The sequence below is a fragment of the Salvelinus sp. IW2-2015 genome, unplaced genomic scaffold, assembly GCF_002910315.2.
Source record: "Salvelinus sp. IW2-2015 unplaced genomic scaffold, ASM291031v2 Un_scaffold3817, whole genome shotgun sequence".
Lineage (NCBI taxonomy): Eukaryota > Metazoa > Chordata > Actinopteri > Salmoniformes > Salmonidae > Salvelinus > Salvelinus sp. IW2-2015.
The window spans coordinates 19,859-36,100 of NW_019945091.1; the positions used below are offsets into that span (position 1 = coordinate 19,859).

Below are 16,242 nucleotides of genomic sequence, written 5' to 3' on the forward strand. Positions count from 1 at the left end.
CATACACACATGGTATAGGTTATTGATTTGAAACTTGATACGATGACAAGAGGTCCTTAGCGTACCAACACAATATGACACGTGTTACACAAGATGGAGATTTAAATAGAGAGAGAGAGAGCGGGAGAGAAAGAAAAACAACCCATGGATACATTTGTAAACTACACTTAGTTTAGCCGTAATACCTTGCCCCAAACTGCCGCTCTTATGGGTAAGAAGTGTTATGCATGTATTTATTTACATTTACATTTTAGTCATTTAGCAGACGCTCTTATCCAGAGCGACTTACAGTAGAGTGCATACATTTTATTACATTTTTGCATACTGAGACAAGGATATCCCTACCGGCCAAACCCTCCCTACCGGCCAAACCCTCCCTAACCCNATTATTCATATTAATCATTCATTAATTATGAATGTTTCATATTTATACTCAAGATTACTAATAAGTATAGGGTTGACGTGTTGTGTACTTACAATTGGATATTTGCAATAAAAATGAAAATTGTCTCTAGAGGACCAACACACCTGTTGTAGGATTCACTGTTGTCCTAGGACAATGTTAATAATTTGATCACAACAACAGTGTTCTGKTAAAAATCATAATGAAACAAAGGTAAACATGTGTAACAGCTGTATAAATGTGTGGCCTACCTGCTATAGAAGGTGTCTGTATAGTTGTTGGATCACTGATGGGAACTCCCACCAGATCTAAAAATCATTTGGGATTGAAATGTGGAATTTAGTTTGTTGGTCAGAATGAGTATCGTCATACTAAGAAGATGCTAAAATMAAAGTGAGTCAGATCATGAAGACCTGCAGCCCTGATAGATTTATTTAGATAATGACTCACGTGCAAAGCTTTTCCCATCACTGCGTGGTGAGAGAGAGTTTGGTCCTGAGCTCACTCTGTAGTCACAGCTCACCTCCTTACGCCTCACTGACTGTAGACTTCTGATCAGATCACTCTCAGTTACATTGAATCTACAGAACCACTGTTTGGAAGCTTTGCTTTTTTCTTTCCAGATCTTTGCTGTGAAGGATGGCTGACTCTCCTCTCCAACATACAGGTTACAGGTGGTGTCAGGACTGACKGATCCAGGAATCAAAYAGATGATGGTGAAGTACCCATCAAAATTGACTGTAATGTYTGGTTTTGGATCTGTTAGGAAAAGACAGAGACTCCTTTTTGCATCACTCTATTTGAATGTGATGTATATGTCACAAGTGACACTGTCTCTTACTAAACTAGAGACTGCCATTCTCTTTATATTAACTAACAGCATGTCTGATTTGATATCATTCMTATTTATGAGTGCCATTTAATCATGTGTGCTGTGTGTTTACAACGATTGCCTTTCACTTAATTCCTTACGTTCTCACGTGTGAAATCAAATTGAATTGTATGGACTATTTTGCTTGATTGTATTGTGTGCTGTGATTCCACAGATTAGCATGGACTAAAGTGACATTGAGACAGCTGTTGCCAATTCCCTATCATCTCCTCCCTCCCCAAACTAATTGCTAAACACGCACCCAGAACTAGAGTTATAAGGAACTAGACCAGGGACCTCTCGACCGACTCACTGCTCCTSTCTGCTGGTCCCCTGCTGTAGGAAAGACACAAAWCACAACGCTCTCTGCAGCACTACTAAAGAAAAGTGCTTGTTTCAAACGTGTGAGTGTGACCTCAATTGTTGGCCAGTACATCCTCTAATTGTGTGTTTTCTGTCCCCCACGACTACAGACACAGGGGACACGCCTGGCGCAGCTGAGAGGCTACACCCAACTCTACCACGCAGCCAGGCCGGTGAGGAGCGAGGGACAGAAGGCGACCTACCATTGAACACCAAACATGCCATTGACTAACGATCCCTGCTCGGGAGGAAGATCTGAACCTTGCTCGGGTAGAGCCTAATGAACATTGGCCACAGATCGGGAATAAATCGCTGTGTTAGTTTGGCTCGTTTCTTCCAGTTAGCCTACAGCCCTAAATCCCAGCCTATTTATACGTTTCTAATAGGTCTATAGTGATACTGTGTATTACTGTGTAAAGCTGAGAACCTTTGATTGTACTTTGGCCTGTCTCTGTGGTTGTTTGCCGTGGGATGTTAAAACTCTACTTTTGACACATACATTTCAAATATTATATAGACTTATTGTCTTCACAACAGCTATTTTGGAATGACATTGGATGAGATTGAGATTTAAACAGAATCATTCAATACAATCTGGATAATAATTTCTTACCAAGAATAGTAACAGAGACAGAACCACTGTGCATCGATGGATAGTGAGTTTCTACAGTGTAAAAACATCTCAGTTTGATCTCAGCAGATGAACTTTGACCTGCCCACAAGAGCAGCTCAGTCCCCGTGAGTGAACGCGTACAGGGTGAGTGTTTAGGATCTCTCCCCTCTGTGTAGAAGTAACACTGAGACACAGAGACAGATGGAGGAGTCTGACAGCTCAGCTGAACTGAGTCTCTCTCTCTGATGACTGTAGAGCTGACTGTCAGCCTGGGAGGAGGTGGGTCTGTGAGATCAGGAGAATAGTGTCTCTTTGAAAGTTGCATTTAAAAACATTACAGGTAATCCATACATACTAACAACATGGAAAATCCATGAATAAAATATTCAACTATATCAGTATTTATGTTTGTACAAAGTACAGAAAATCCTATCATTATGTGATATGAATATGTTTAGGAAATACGACATTATAAGATCTCATTCAGAATGAGCATAATTAATATAACAGTGAAGTGTATAATTTTATAAACCACCTACTTACCCTGAACAGTGACTGAGACAKGGTCACTTAAAGGAGATGTGTGAGACTCCCATACAGTGTAGTAACATGTCACTTTGACCACAACTGGAAATGTTGAACCTGCCCTCTTCAGCAGCTCAGTTCCTGTTATTGCCTGCGTACACGATGAGTCTGGAAGAATCTTCTCCCCCTCCATGTAGAAGTAACAGTGAGACACAGGGAGAGAGGGAGGAGTCTCACAACTCAGCTGAACTGATTCTGTCTCTCTGATGACTGAAGAACTCACTGTCAGCTGAGGAATGTCTGTGAGAATAGGGGATTGTAGCATTTAGCATTTTGTGGTTTTGAGAAATGTACTGATAGCCTAGTCCCTCCTTGTTATTTCAGATTGAAGGATCTTGAGTCAATTACTTTATGATGCGACAATATGGGAGATATAATATATTGCTTGATTGCTTCATGTAATAGTTTATTCCAACAAACAGTGTGATAACATRTCACAAGAGGAACATGGTAAAATGGCACACCAGTACACTGTGTACAACCATTCAAATAATCTTCTTACCCTGAATTGTGACTGTTGAAGGCTCACTGATTATGGATCTAAACAGTGTACCTGTAGCTCTGTACTGACATTGTATTTTGACCTCAGCTGGTGAACTCTGACCTGTCCACTTCACCAGTAGTGTTCCTGTGAGTGTCTGTTGACAGGTTGATGGTAGGGTGAATTCTACTTGCCCCTCTATTTTGAAGTAACACTCAGAGACAGATGGAGGAGTCTGACAGTTCAGCTGAACTGAGTCTCTCTCTTTGATGACTGCAGGAATCACTGTTAGACTGGGCCGAGGAAGATCTGTGAGATCAGAGGGATGATGGAGTGTGTCTTTTTTAATGTAATTATACATTTATTTTCAATGTTTAACTACTCATGCAGATACTGTACCACTTAATATAATATACATTTGAAAGAGAAAAACAATTAAGTCACGGTTGTCCGGGACCTCTATTCTCTCTTTGTTCGTGTTTCCTTATTAGGATGCCGGTGGRCGGAGTTGGGAGGGTCGTCAGCTACATGGGAAACACCTGGGCCCAGTGTGTCCCAGGATAAATACACCACTTCCCCATTCATGGAGGAGACTCTCTCCATGCAGACACCTTTACAGATTTTGTTGTGTATCATGGTGGTTTTTGGTTGTTTGCTTTAGCACCTTTCAACACCCTGCATTATCACATTCATGCATGCAAAACACTCACTTACATTATTGATTACTGATTACACACACCATTGTATATTGTACTTAGTTAATAAATATATTTTGTTATTCCTTGTCTCCACGTTGTCTCCCTTTTGTTGCGGGCTTTGAGCCGGTTCGTGACAAGTGGGGGCTCGTCCGGGATAATTGAACGTATTGGTTTGGGAGAACGTGGAGGTACGTATTTTGTTTGAGTTTGATAGGCCCAGTATTGGTTGCCTTTGTTGTTTGGTTTGTGTGCTGCGTTGGAGAGAGTATAATGGTTAGTTTCCAGGCCCTGCCCAGCCTGGAAACTCTTGTTCTAMTTCTTCTACTACTATCGGTCTGAGGAGGTGAGTAATCGGCTGTGTACCTCAGTGGGAGATTTGGGTAGGGTAGTGGAACTTGCTACCTGGAGCTATAGCCTTTTACCCCCTGATAGGCTTAGCGACGTGTTTCATTTTTGGAATATGTTGGGCATGGTTAATGTTTGTTATTTTTGTGTGGTGTCTGTGGACTGAGCAGTTGTCTCGGGGGCACATCCGTGGCTTGGTGGAATCTGCCAGCGTGCTGGGGGGTTTATTTCCTTGCCAGCGGGCTACAGTGCGTAAATGCCCACCGCAAATCCACACGAAGACTAGGGTTGAGTTATTGTAGGTTTTGGGGAAGCTCCGTATCTCATCTCTCTTCTGTGGTGCTCAGGGTGATTGTCCTTTCTCTGGTTGTGGTCTGATGTGCTCAGCGAGATTATTTACAAATGACTATGGCGTCTTATGTGGACGAGTTCATTTGCTTACCATCAGGATCTGTTAGAATGATGTACTGCTGTTGAAGATCGTTGAGCATTATGATTGAAATGAGTTAGTCTGTTATGTTGGGAAGTGACTGTGAATCGTTGGGAAGTGACTATGAATCGTTGGGAGTTGTTGAAAAAAATTAAGGACCCTGATGTTCTTTTCGTTGGAGTTTGTAGCTGATGTGGTCTCTAGTGTGCCCTGTTCCTGAATGTTTACGTGACTAACCATTGTTTGGTATTGTCATGTTCTATCTTTGCTGTCTGTTCCCTCCTGGTCTTGTGTTCTTCTTTCCTCTGGGGAGGAGGAGGTTGGCTGGGGCAAATTGGAAGTGTGAACACGTAACCCCTCATCAATTTTGGACGCAGAGGCTGTGTCAATTTGGGACGCAGAGGCTGTGTCAATTTGGGGACGCAGGGGCCGGTATGTTGTTCCGGGGTCCTTGTTGGTCCCCGGTTTTATGGGGGGGAATGTGACGACCCTCCCACTCTGTCTGCCGTATTCTCTCTTTGTTCTTGTTTCCTTATTGGGATGCCGGTGGGCGGAGTTGGGAGGTTCGTCAGCTACATGGGAAACACCTGGGCCCGCTGTGTCATAGGATAAATGCACCACTTCCCCATTCATGGAGACTCTCCATGCAGACACCTTTACAGATTTTGTTGTGTATCTTGGTGGTTTTTGGTTGTTTGCTTTAGCACCTTTCAACACCCCGCATTATCACATTCATGCATGCAAAACACTCACTTACACTACTGATTACTGATTACACACACCTTGTATATTGTACTTAGTTAATAAATATATTTTGTTATTCCTTATCTCCACGTTTCTCCCTTTTGTTACGGGCTTTGAGCCGGTTCGTGGTTCATCCTGACCTGTCTCGCCAGTTCGTGGTGGAGGCCGATGCTTCGGATGTCGGAGTGGGGGCTGTGCTGTCCCAGGAGCTCAAGTTACATYGCTGTGCCACCTTCTCCCATTGCCTCAACGCAAGGGAGAGGAACTATGATGTGGGGAATCGTGACCTTCTCGAAGTGAAAATGGTGTTGGAGGAGTGKAGGCACTGGCTGGAGTGAMCGGAACATCCGTTCAATGAGTGGACCAACCACAAAAACCTAGAATATCTCCGCACCGCCAATTGTCTCAATTCCAGGCAAGCTAGATGGGCCCTGCTTTTCACCAGGATCAACTTCTCCCTCTCATACCGACCGGGATCCAAGAATGTCAAGCCAGATGAGCTGTGGCACCGCTAAAGCCCCATGTCTACAACACTGGAATCCGAGACCATCCTTCCCACCTCGTGCCTGGCGACGGCACTAAGCTGGGGGATACATTGGCGCAGCGTTCCCAGCCTAACCCCGGGATGGCTCAGATAACCAGATGTTTGTTCCTGACGCGGTCCCCTCCTCAGTCCTCACTCCTCTAGGCTTGCCTGCCACCCGGGCTCCTGTCGGACCCTGGCCTTTGTGCGACAATGCTTTTGGTAGCCTATCATGATTCCTGATGTCTCCGCATTCATCGCCACATACGGTCTGTATGTAGAACAAGACTCCTCGGCAAGCTCCTGCTGGTCTCCTGCAACCTCAGCCAAAGAGACGGCCCACCTACCCTCAGCAAAAGAGACGACCCACCTCATGGTGCAGCACGTCTTCCGGGTCTCCCAGTAGACATGGTCTCCGACCGGGGTCCTCAGTTCTCATCCCGGTTCTGGAAGGCGTTCTGCACACTCATTGGGTYKTCCGCCAGACTGTCCTCCGGGTTCCACCCCACATTGAACGGCCAGTCGGAGCGAGCCAACCAAGACTTGGAAACTAATCTTTGCTGCCTGGTCTCCGCCAACACCATCCACATGGAGCCAGCAACTAGTGTCGGTTGAATACACACACAACACCCTTCCTTGCCCTTTGAGTGTTCCCTAGACTATCAGCCCCCTCTCTTCCCTGAGCAAGAGGAAGAGGTCGGCATACTTTTGGCCAGATGTGTGTCCGCCACTGTCGTCGTACCTAGAAGAGAGATACCTCCATGTATCAACGTCAAGCGGACTGCCACCAGACCACGGCTCCCCGGTATTGTCTCGTGCAGAAGGTATGGCTGTTCACCCGGGATCTGCCTTTCCCGCAAACTTCCCCCCTGGTTTATCGGCCCTTTCCTCATCTCCAAGGTCATTAGCCCCTCTGCTGTTCATCTTCTTTTGCMCCATACCCTCCATATACAGTACATCCCAATTTTCATGTGTCTAAAATCAAACCCATGTTTCACAGCCCTTTGTCTCCCTTTGTCTCCTTTCGKTCTTGACCTTTTGACTCTGATCTGGATTGTGAAGAAGACAAAGGAACCTCTTAACAATCAATGCTACGGTTGAATGGCTGTTCTAAGTACTGTAGCTAAGAAGGTGAATTTAAGCAGAACCATCCGGTTATTCTTTTCAAGTTATCATTCGTCTACACTGCTTCCATCCCCTGCTGGGATCATCTACACGGGTGATTAGCCATCCTCAGAAGACCACTCTTCCAGAACAATTACAAGGAAACAGACAACAAAGAGAAAGAACGTTGTGACATCTTGTGGACAATCAGAGACTTACAACTGAGAACGATGGAGAAGGCCACCCAAAGAACAAGGTCTACGTCGAACCTTTCTCACTAAGAAGAACTCGGCCCACGAAGGCCTGGGCCCAACAGAGATATGCAACGAAGACCTTCAACACAACTCCCGGGTGGCGCAGTGGTCTAGGGCACTGCATCGCAGTGCTAGCTGCGCCACCAGAGTCTCTGGGTTCGCGCCCAGGCTCTGTCGCAGCCGGCCGCAACCCCGGGAGATCCCGTGGGGCGACGCACAATTGGCATAGCGTCGTCTGGTTAGGGAGGGTTTGGCCGGTAGGGAGGGTTTGGCCGGTAGGGATATCCTTGTCTCAGTATGCAAAAATGTAATAAAATGTATGCACTCTACTGTAAGTCGCTCTGGATAAGAGCGTCTGCTAAATGACTAAAATGTAAATGTAAATAAATACATGCATAACACTTCTTACCATAAGAGCGGCAGTTTGGGGCAAGGTATTACGGCTAAACTAAGTGTAGTTTACAAATGTATCCATGGGTTGTTTTTCTTTCTCTCCGCTTCTCTCTCTCTATTTAAATCTCCATCTTGTGTAACACGTGTCATATTGTGTTGGTACGCTAAGGACCTCTTGTCATCGTATCAAGTTTCAAATCAATAACCTATACCATGTGTGTATGTGTATCTTATGTTATCATGTAGCCTTTTAGTAAATAAAAAATCAAATAAATTTGTGATTTTTAAATCTGACCCGTGGTTGGACTCACAAGACGTTCATCTTTAAACCTATATAAAATATGTTTTTGTGGTACAGAATGATCAATGAGACCCGGGTTTGTGCAGATTTACGGAGTCTTCGACATTCAGAATGAGACTGATATGAGGAAATTTATTCATTATTGACAATTAGGACATCGATTAATTCTTGAGTTAATTCGGGAAACAGTAACTCATTAACTTCTTAGGGCTAGGGGGTAGTATTCGGAAATTCGGATGACTGACGTGCCCAAAGTAAACTGCCTGTTACTCAGGCCCAGAAGCTAGGATATGCTTAGCTAGGATATCCATATATAATATATGGATAGAAAACACTCTGAAGTTTCTAAAACTGTTAAAATAATGTCTGTGAGTATAACAGAACTGATATGGCAGGCGAAAACACAAGGAGAATCCATCTGGAATTTTTTATATTTTTTGAGGTCACAGTCCATGTCAATGCTTGTCTATGGATTTAAATAAATAGCTCTCCAGATTGCAGTTCCTATGGCTTCCACTAGATGTCAACGGTCTTTAGAAAGGGGTTCAGGCTTGTTTTTTGAAAAATGATTAGTAGTTGTAGTTTTTCAAGTGGCTCTCATTTGGACTGTAGTCTTGTGGCGCGCGTGATGAGGGCGCGCACTTCGTTATTTATCTCCGGTATTGAACATACTACATTCCGTCTTAACCTCTCTTGGGTATGTGGACGTTAGCGTCCCACCTCTTCAACAGCCTGTGAAACTGCTAGGAGCCAAATTCAAATACAGAAATACTCATTATAAAAATTCTGAAAACAAAAACATATTTTACATAGGTTTAAAGATGAACGTCTTGTGAATCCAACCACGGTGTCAGATTTAAAAAATGCTTTACGGCGAAAGCATACGCTTACGATTATTTGAGAACATAGCCCACTAGACAATTCATTACAAACAGTTACCAGCCAAGTAGAACAGAGTCAGAGTCAGAAATAGAGATAAAATGAATCCTTACATTTGATTATCTTCATATGTTGCACTCAGTAGACATCATTTACTCAATAAAATGTTAATTTTGTTCGATAAAGTCTCTTTATATACAAAAACCTCCGTTTTGTTCGCACGTTTTCTTCAGTAATCCACAGGCTCAAACGCAGTCAAAACAGGAAGACAAAAAAATCCAGAAACATGTCAAACGATGTTTTATTCAATCTACCTAAATAATCGATAATATTTCAACCGGACAATAACGTCGTCAATTTAAAAGGTAAACAAGAATTGCTCTCTCTCTGTCGAGCGCATGAAAAAGCTCTGCGACACTTTAGCGTCCAGTCATTCCGAATGCTCTTATTCCCTCATTTTTCAGAATACAAGCCTGAAACTATTTCTAAAGACTGTTGACATCTAGTGGAAGGCATAGAAACTGCAGTTTGAGTCCTAAGTCAATGGATACTGTAATGGCATTGAATAGAAAACTACAAAACCAACAAAAAAAAACGACTTCCTGAATGGATTTTTCTCAGGTTTTCACCTGCCAATCAGTTCTGTTATACTCACAGACACTATTCTAACAGTTTTGGAAACTTTTAGAGTGTTTTCTATCTAAATCTACCAGTTATATGCATATCATATATTCTGGGCCCGAGAAGCAGGCAGTTTAAATTGGGCATGCATTTCATCCAAAATTCCGAATGCTCCCCCCTACCCTAGTGAAGTTACATTTTATTGTTTATTTACATATTAGGGTGCCTGAGGTTTGATTAAAAACGTTGTTTGACTTGTTTGGACAAAGTTTATTGGTAACTTTGGGATTTCTTTGTCTGCATGTTGAACGAGTGGAACGGGTGGATTACTGAATCAAACGTGCCAAATAAACTGACTTTTTTGGGGATATAAAKAAGGACTTTATCGAACAAAACGATAATTTGTTGTGTAGCTGGGACCCTTGCAATTGCAAACAGAGGAAGATCTTCAAAAGAAAGTGATTTATTTTATCGCTATTTCTGATTTTTGTGATGCCTCTGCTGGTTTGGAAAATGTTTTTAATGCTGGTGTATGCGGGGCGCTGTCCTCAGATAAACACATGGTGTACTTTCGCCGTAAAGCCTTTTTGAAATCTGACAAAGCGGATGGATTAACAAGAAGTTACGCTTTTAAACTATGTAAAACACTTGTATTTTCATGAATGTTTAATATTACGATTTTTGTATTTTGAATTTCGTGCTCTGCAATTTCAACGGAAGTTGTCAAGGTGGGGCGCTAGCGTCCCACCTAGCCCACAAACCTTTCCCATGGTGCCCCAAATTCCTAATGATTTAATTGTTACATGATTAATTTAATCAGGTAATACTTAACGTTAAGTAATTATTCAATAAGTAGTATGTCATCACATTAATGATATTCACGTCACAACAGTAGTAACACTTCACTTTGACCACAGCTGGAAAAGTTGGACTTGCACTCTTGAGCAACTCTGTTCCTATTAGTGTCTGCGTACACAATGAGTCTGTAAGATTCTTCCTCCCCTCTATGTAGAAGTAACAGTGAGACACATGGAGAGATGGAGGAGTCTCACAACTCAGCTGAACTGAGTTTCTCTCTTTGATGAAGGCAGGCCTCACTGTCAGACTGGGAGGAAGGTCTGTGACATTAGAACGATGATGGATTGTTTCACTTTTCGTTTAATTATGAATTCATTTTCAGTGTTTAAGTACTCATAGATAACTTTGATTGATTGATGGTAATATTATTTAGTAAAAAGAGTTAGACAAAAAAAACGGAAAATAATTCCAGTTTTAAACACTCACAATGACCTTGGTAATTACCTTTGGCTTCGATGTATTGGAAGGTTTCTGGAAATATCAAAACAGGTCTTGATCAGGAAAATATTCCATTATAAAAGAACACTTTGCGTAAGTTGGTAAAGTGTCATATACTACAACGGATTCATGGGCATGTTATCAAGCAGTATTCATTCTGAGCTGAACAAAAAATAAATCAAAAAGATTATCAATGGAATAAGACACAATTATTACAGCCATGAGATTCAGAAATATATAAAGAGTTCCTGAAGTAAAATATTAAAATAGGAGAGAGAATCCTTTAGCACTAACAAATGATGGAACTTGGAATGGAGGAATAACTCACCGAAAAGGAGGATGACCAACAACAGATGACCAGCCATATCAGGGATGAATAACGCCATTTATCAGACGTCTACAGACTGTTAGTCTGACTTCACAGAAGATGGTGACTATGTCAGAGAGGGTTGTTTGAATAGAGAAGTAGATGTGGAACTTGTTCACAGGAAAACCACAGATAGCAGAAACCAGTCTCATACAGAAAATGTGGGCTAATGATGATATTTTTGTCGTCTGTAGCTATTTGTCTTTAACAGTTGATATTTTGCAACATTAGATGTCTTCTACTGATTCTTGAAAAATATAACTTATAAATGCCTCATGACGAGCTTAGTGAAACTGTCGTTCCCCATCAGAACCAAAACTATAAGCTTGTTATACTCCAATGTTTGTAAACAAAGTAAATGTCAACAAAAACTATATAGCCTCAAAACATGGTTAAAACTATAATGTTGATATTGTAGATAATGCAAAAGATTAATTAAAATAAAATAAAATAAAACGTATTTGTCACATGCGCCGAATACAACAAGTGTAGACCTCACCGTGAAATGCTTACTTACAAGCCCTTCACCAACAGTGCAGTTCAAGAAGAGTTAAGAAAATATTTACCTAATAAACTTAAGTAAAAAACAATAAATGTAACACAATAAAATAACAATAACGAGGCTATATACAGTGGGTACTGGTACAGGTTAGTTGGTACAGCTACAGTGTGTACCCGCAGTGTGCGGGGGTACAGGTTAGTTGAGGTAATTTGTACATGTCCTGTAGGTAGGGGGGAATTTACTATGCATAGATAATAAACAGCAAGTAGCAGCAGTGTACAAAACAAATGGGAGGAGGGGCGGTCAATATAAAAAGTCCGGTGACCATTTGATTAATTGTTCAACAGTCTTATGGCTTGGGGGTAGAACCTGTTAAGGAGCCTTTTGGTCCTGGACTTGGCGCTCCGGTACCGCTTGCCGTGTGGTAGCAGAGAAAACAGTCWATGACTTGGGTGACTGGAGTCTTTGACAACTTATAGGGTCTTSCTCTGACACCRYMTGGTATAGAGGTCCTGGATGGCAGGAAGCTTGGCCCCAGTGATGTACTTTGCCRTTCRCACTACCCTCTGTAGTGCCTTGTGGTCGGAGGCCGAGCAGTTGCCATACCAGGCAGTGATGCAACTGGTCAGGATGCTCTCGATGTTGCAGCTGTAGAACTTTTTGAGGATCTGGGTGTCCTGAYCATAGTTTGCTTTGTATGTTTCTATGTTTTGTTTGGTCAGGGTGTGATCGGAGTGGGCATTCTATGTTGTATGTCTAGTTTTACTGTTTCTGTGTTTGGCCTGATATGGTTCTCAATCAGAGGCAGGTGTCAGTCGTTGTCTCTGATTGGGAACCATATTTAGGTAGCCTGTTTTGTATTGTGGGTTGTGGGTGATTGTTCCTGTTACTGTGTCTTTGTGAATGTCACCATACGGGACTGTTTTCGTTCGTTTGTCCGTTTATTGTTTTGTTCTTTGTTTTCAAGTTGTCTAATTAAAATGGATAATCATCACACTGCATTTTTGTCCTCTGATCCTTCTTACTACTCCTCCTCAGATGAGGAGGACGACGATCGTGACACTGGGGACCTTTGCCAAATCTTTTCAGTCTCCTGAGTCAGTCTTCACGTCTGTCTTGGTGTGTTTGGACCATGATTAGTTTGTTGGTGATGGGACACCAAGAAACTTAAAACTCTCGACCCGCTCCACTACAGCCTTGTCATTGTTATTGGGGGCCTGTTGTCTCGTCAGCAAACTTAATGATGGTGTTGGAGTTATGTTTGGCCACACAGGTGTGGGTGCACAGGGAGTACAGGAGGAGACTAAGTACACACCCTTTGAGGGGGCCCCCGTGTTGAGGATCAGCGTGGTAGACGTGTTATTGCCTACCCTTCCCACCTGGGGGCGACCCGTCAGGAAGTCCAGGATCCAGTTGCAGAAGGAGGTGTTTAGTCCCAGGGTCCTTAGCTTACTGATGAGCTTCTTGGGCACTATGGTGTTGAATGCTGAGCTGTAGTCAGTGAACARCATTCTYACACAGGTGTTCCTTTTGTCCAGGTGGGAAAGGGAAGAGTGGAATGCAATTGAGATTGCGTCATCTGTGAATCTGTTGGGGCGGTATGCGAATTGGAGTGGATCTCGGGTATCCAGGAGGATGCTGTTGATGTGAGCCATGACCAGCCTTTCAAAGCACTTCTTGGCTACCAACATGAGTACTACGGGGCGGTAATCATTTAGGTAGGTTAACGTTTCTTCCTTTGGCACAGGGACTATGGTGGTCTGCTTGAAACATGTAGGTATTGCAGACTCAGTCAGGGAGAGGTTGAAAATGTCAGTGAAGACACTTTCCAGTTGGTCCGCGCATGCTTTGAGTACACGTCCTGGTAATCCGTTTGCCCCCGCGGCTTTGTGAATGTTGACCTGTTTAAAGTCTTGCTCACATCGGCTACCGTCATCACACGGCTAGCGTCATCACACAGTCATCCAGAACAGCTGGTGCTCTCGTGCATGCTTCAGTGTTGCTTGCCTCAAAGCGAGMATAAAAGACCCTTCCACATCCGACGAGTTTCAGAGCCAGTGGAGTAGGATTCAATCTTAATCCTGTACTGACACTTTGCTTGTTTGAAGGTTTGTCTGAGGATATAGTGGGATTTCTTATCAGCGTCCGGATTAGTGTCYCGCTCCTTGAAAGCGGCAGCTCTAGAATTTAGCTCAATGCGGATGTTTCCTGTAATCCATGGCTTCTGGTTGGGACATGTATGTACGGTCACTGTGGGGACGATGTCGTCAATGCACTTTTTGATGAAGCCGAAGACTGAGGTGGTATACAAGCAATACCTTGAGACTTCTTTAATATTAGACATCGCGCACCAGCTGTTATTGACAAATAGACACACACCCCCACCCCTCGTCTTACCAGACGTAGCTTCTCTGTTCTGCCGGTGCTTAGAAAATTCCGCCAGCTCTATATTATCTGTGTCGTCATTCAGCCACGACTCGGTGAAATATAAGATATTCCAGTTTTTAATGTGCCGTTGTTAGGATAATCTTAATCATAGGTCATCAGTTTTATTTTCCAATGATTGCACGTTAGCCAATAGAACGGAATGCAGTGGGAGTTTATTCGATCGTCTACGGATTCTCAGAAGTCAGCCTGACGTACGCCCCATTTTCTCCATATTTTCTTCACGCAAATGACGGGGATTTGTGCCTGTTACCGGGGAAACAGTATATCCTTCTCGTCTTACTCGTTAACCAATTGAGGATAATATGATTTCAAATTGTCTGCATTCATCACTTTTGTCTTCAAAGACATTTAATTTAATACATTGTATCGAACTGGTATAGAAGGAAGTATCACAAAGATGACAGAATAGACATAAATACAGTAGATTACTACTAACACAGTAACAGATACCTTGGACAGGCATGTAACATAAGCCAGTGGTCCACATGTAAAATATGTATTACCTTCTATGAGACGTATTTACAGTAACTTTTTGAGTGATAATAAAGGACATCATGTGAGAAAGAGGGTATTTGTATGAAATGTGAGACATTGCTACAGAAAGCCAGTGGTGTAGTGTCAGTGTGCCTGTAGCTAGCTGTCCTCCGGCTACATAATGGTTCTACCCTGCTGTTGAGGCTACTGTAGATCACTGCAAAACAGTGTGTGTGTTGTAATCATTTATTTGGTGACGTGAACATATTTGGTATAGTTATATCTAAAAATGATAACTTTTTTAATGTTTCACAATTTTTTTATTGAAGTTCACTGAGCTTCCTCCTCTGAGGAGCCTCCACTGCTCATGTAAATATTGTACACTGAGTATACAAAATATTAAGAACACCTGCTCTTTCCATGACATAGACTGACTAGATGAATCCAGGTGAAAGCTATGATCCCTTATTGATGTCACTTGTTAAATCCACTTCATTCAGTGCAGATGAAAGGGAGGAGATAGGTTAAACAACTTCTCACGAGTCAGCAACCCTGATCCGGTAGCACCCCCCAACTCACCCCACTGATTAGCACAGCTAGCATAGCGTCACAAGTAACTTGTAGCATCTAAATATCATTAAATCACAAGTCCAAGACACCAGATGAAAGATACAGGTCTTGTGAATAAAGCCACCATTTCAGATTTTTAAAATGTTTTACAGGGAAGACAGAATATGTAAATCTATTAGCTAACCACGTTAGCGGAGGACACGATATTTTTACCAGGCAGATTCGGCTAGGCGCCCACGTCCAGTTCACATGCACAACAGATATGATATAAAATCCGGTAAATTCGGGCTTAACTATGGGCTGATCTTTCATCAGAATGTTGGAGCAAAGTGGTCTTTATCAGAATGAGTCGTTGGTTCGTTCAGAATTCTTTCCTTGCCCACTCCATTTTAGCACAGGTACCGGGTCGAGTGGCACGAATTTCTCAACGTAAATACAATCCGACAACGGTAACACCGAAAAAACTCCCGGAAAAATTCAAAATATCTGATTAAACTAATATTGAAAAAACATACATTACGATGATATGGGTCACATGTATCAAACAAAATTCGACACGGAGATAGTTTGGCAATACATAACGCCAGCAAAACAGTACACCAACGCAGCTCAATTGGAAAATTAAGATGTCCGGAAGTTGTCGTCACGCCAAAGAAATGGGTCCTATTTCACGTCAGTCCCGATAAACAAGAATTTCTCCTCTGACGTCATCTGACACACCAGAGGAAGGCGAATGTGGGTGTGTTTCTGGTCATAGGGGGCACGACCATATATAGGCAGAGCTTTGAAGCCAGCATAACACATCTTGATTTTATGTTCTTGGTCATGGAAAGTGCTGTTGAATGACTTCTGTATCACTCAGAGACAAAATTKAAACGGATTTAGAAACTAGGGATTGTTTTCTTTCCAATGGTATGATTYATATGCATATAGTAAGAGCAATAATTGAATAAGAGGCAGTTTAATCTGTAGAGCAA

At 42.5% G+C, this 16,242-nt stretch overlaps 1 protein-coding gene across 1 annotated transcript; it reads right to left on the reverse strand.

Annotated features, from left to right (window-relative positions):
- Positions 1 to 407: 407 nt before the first annotated feature.
- On the reverse strand, positions 408 to 11,341 carry LOC112076533 (uncharacterized). Its single transcript, XM_024143283.2, has 7 exons — positions 11,233 to 11,341; positions 10,911 to 10,937; positions 3,338 to 3,625; positions 2,794 to 3,075; positions 2,251 to 2,535; positions 854 to 1,162; positions 408 to 711 (listed from the first exon to the last, which is right to left on the reverse strand). Exons 1-7 carry the CDS (start codon positions 11,288 to 11,290, stop codon positions 575 to 577), a joined length of 1,386 nt encoding a protein of 461 aa, XP_023999051.1. The 5' UTR covers positions 11,291 to 11,341; the 3' UTR covers positions 408 to 574.
- Between the last annotated feature and the right edge of the window lie 4,901 nt (positions 11,342 to 16,242).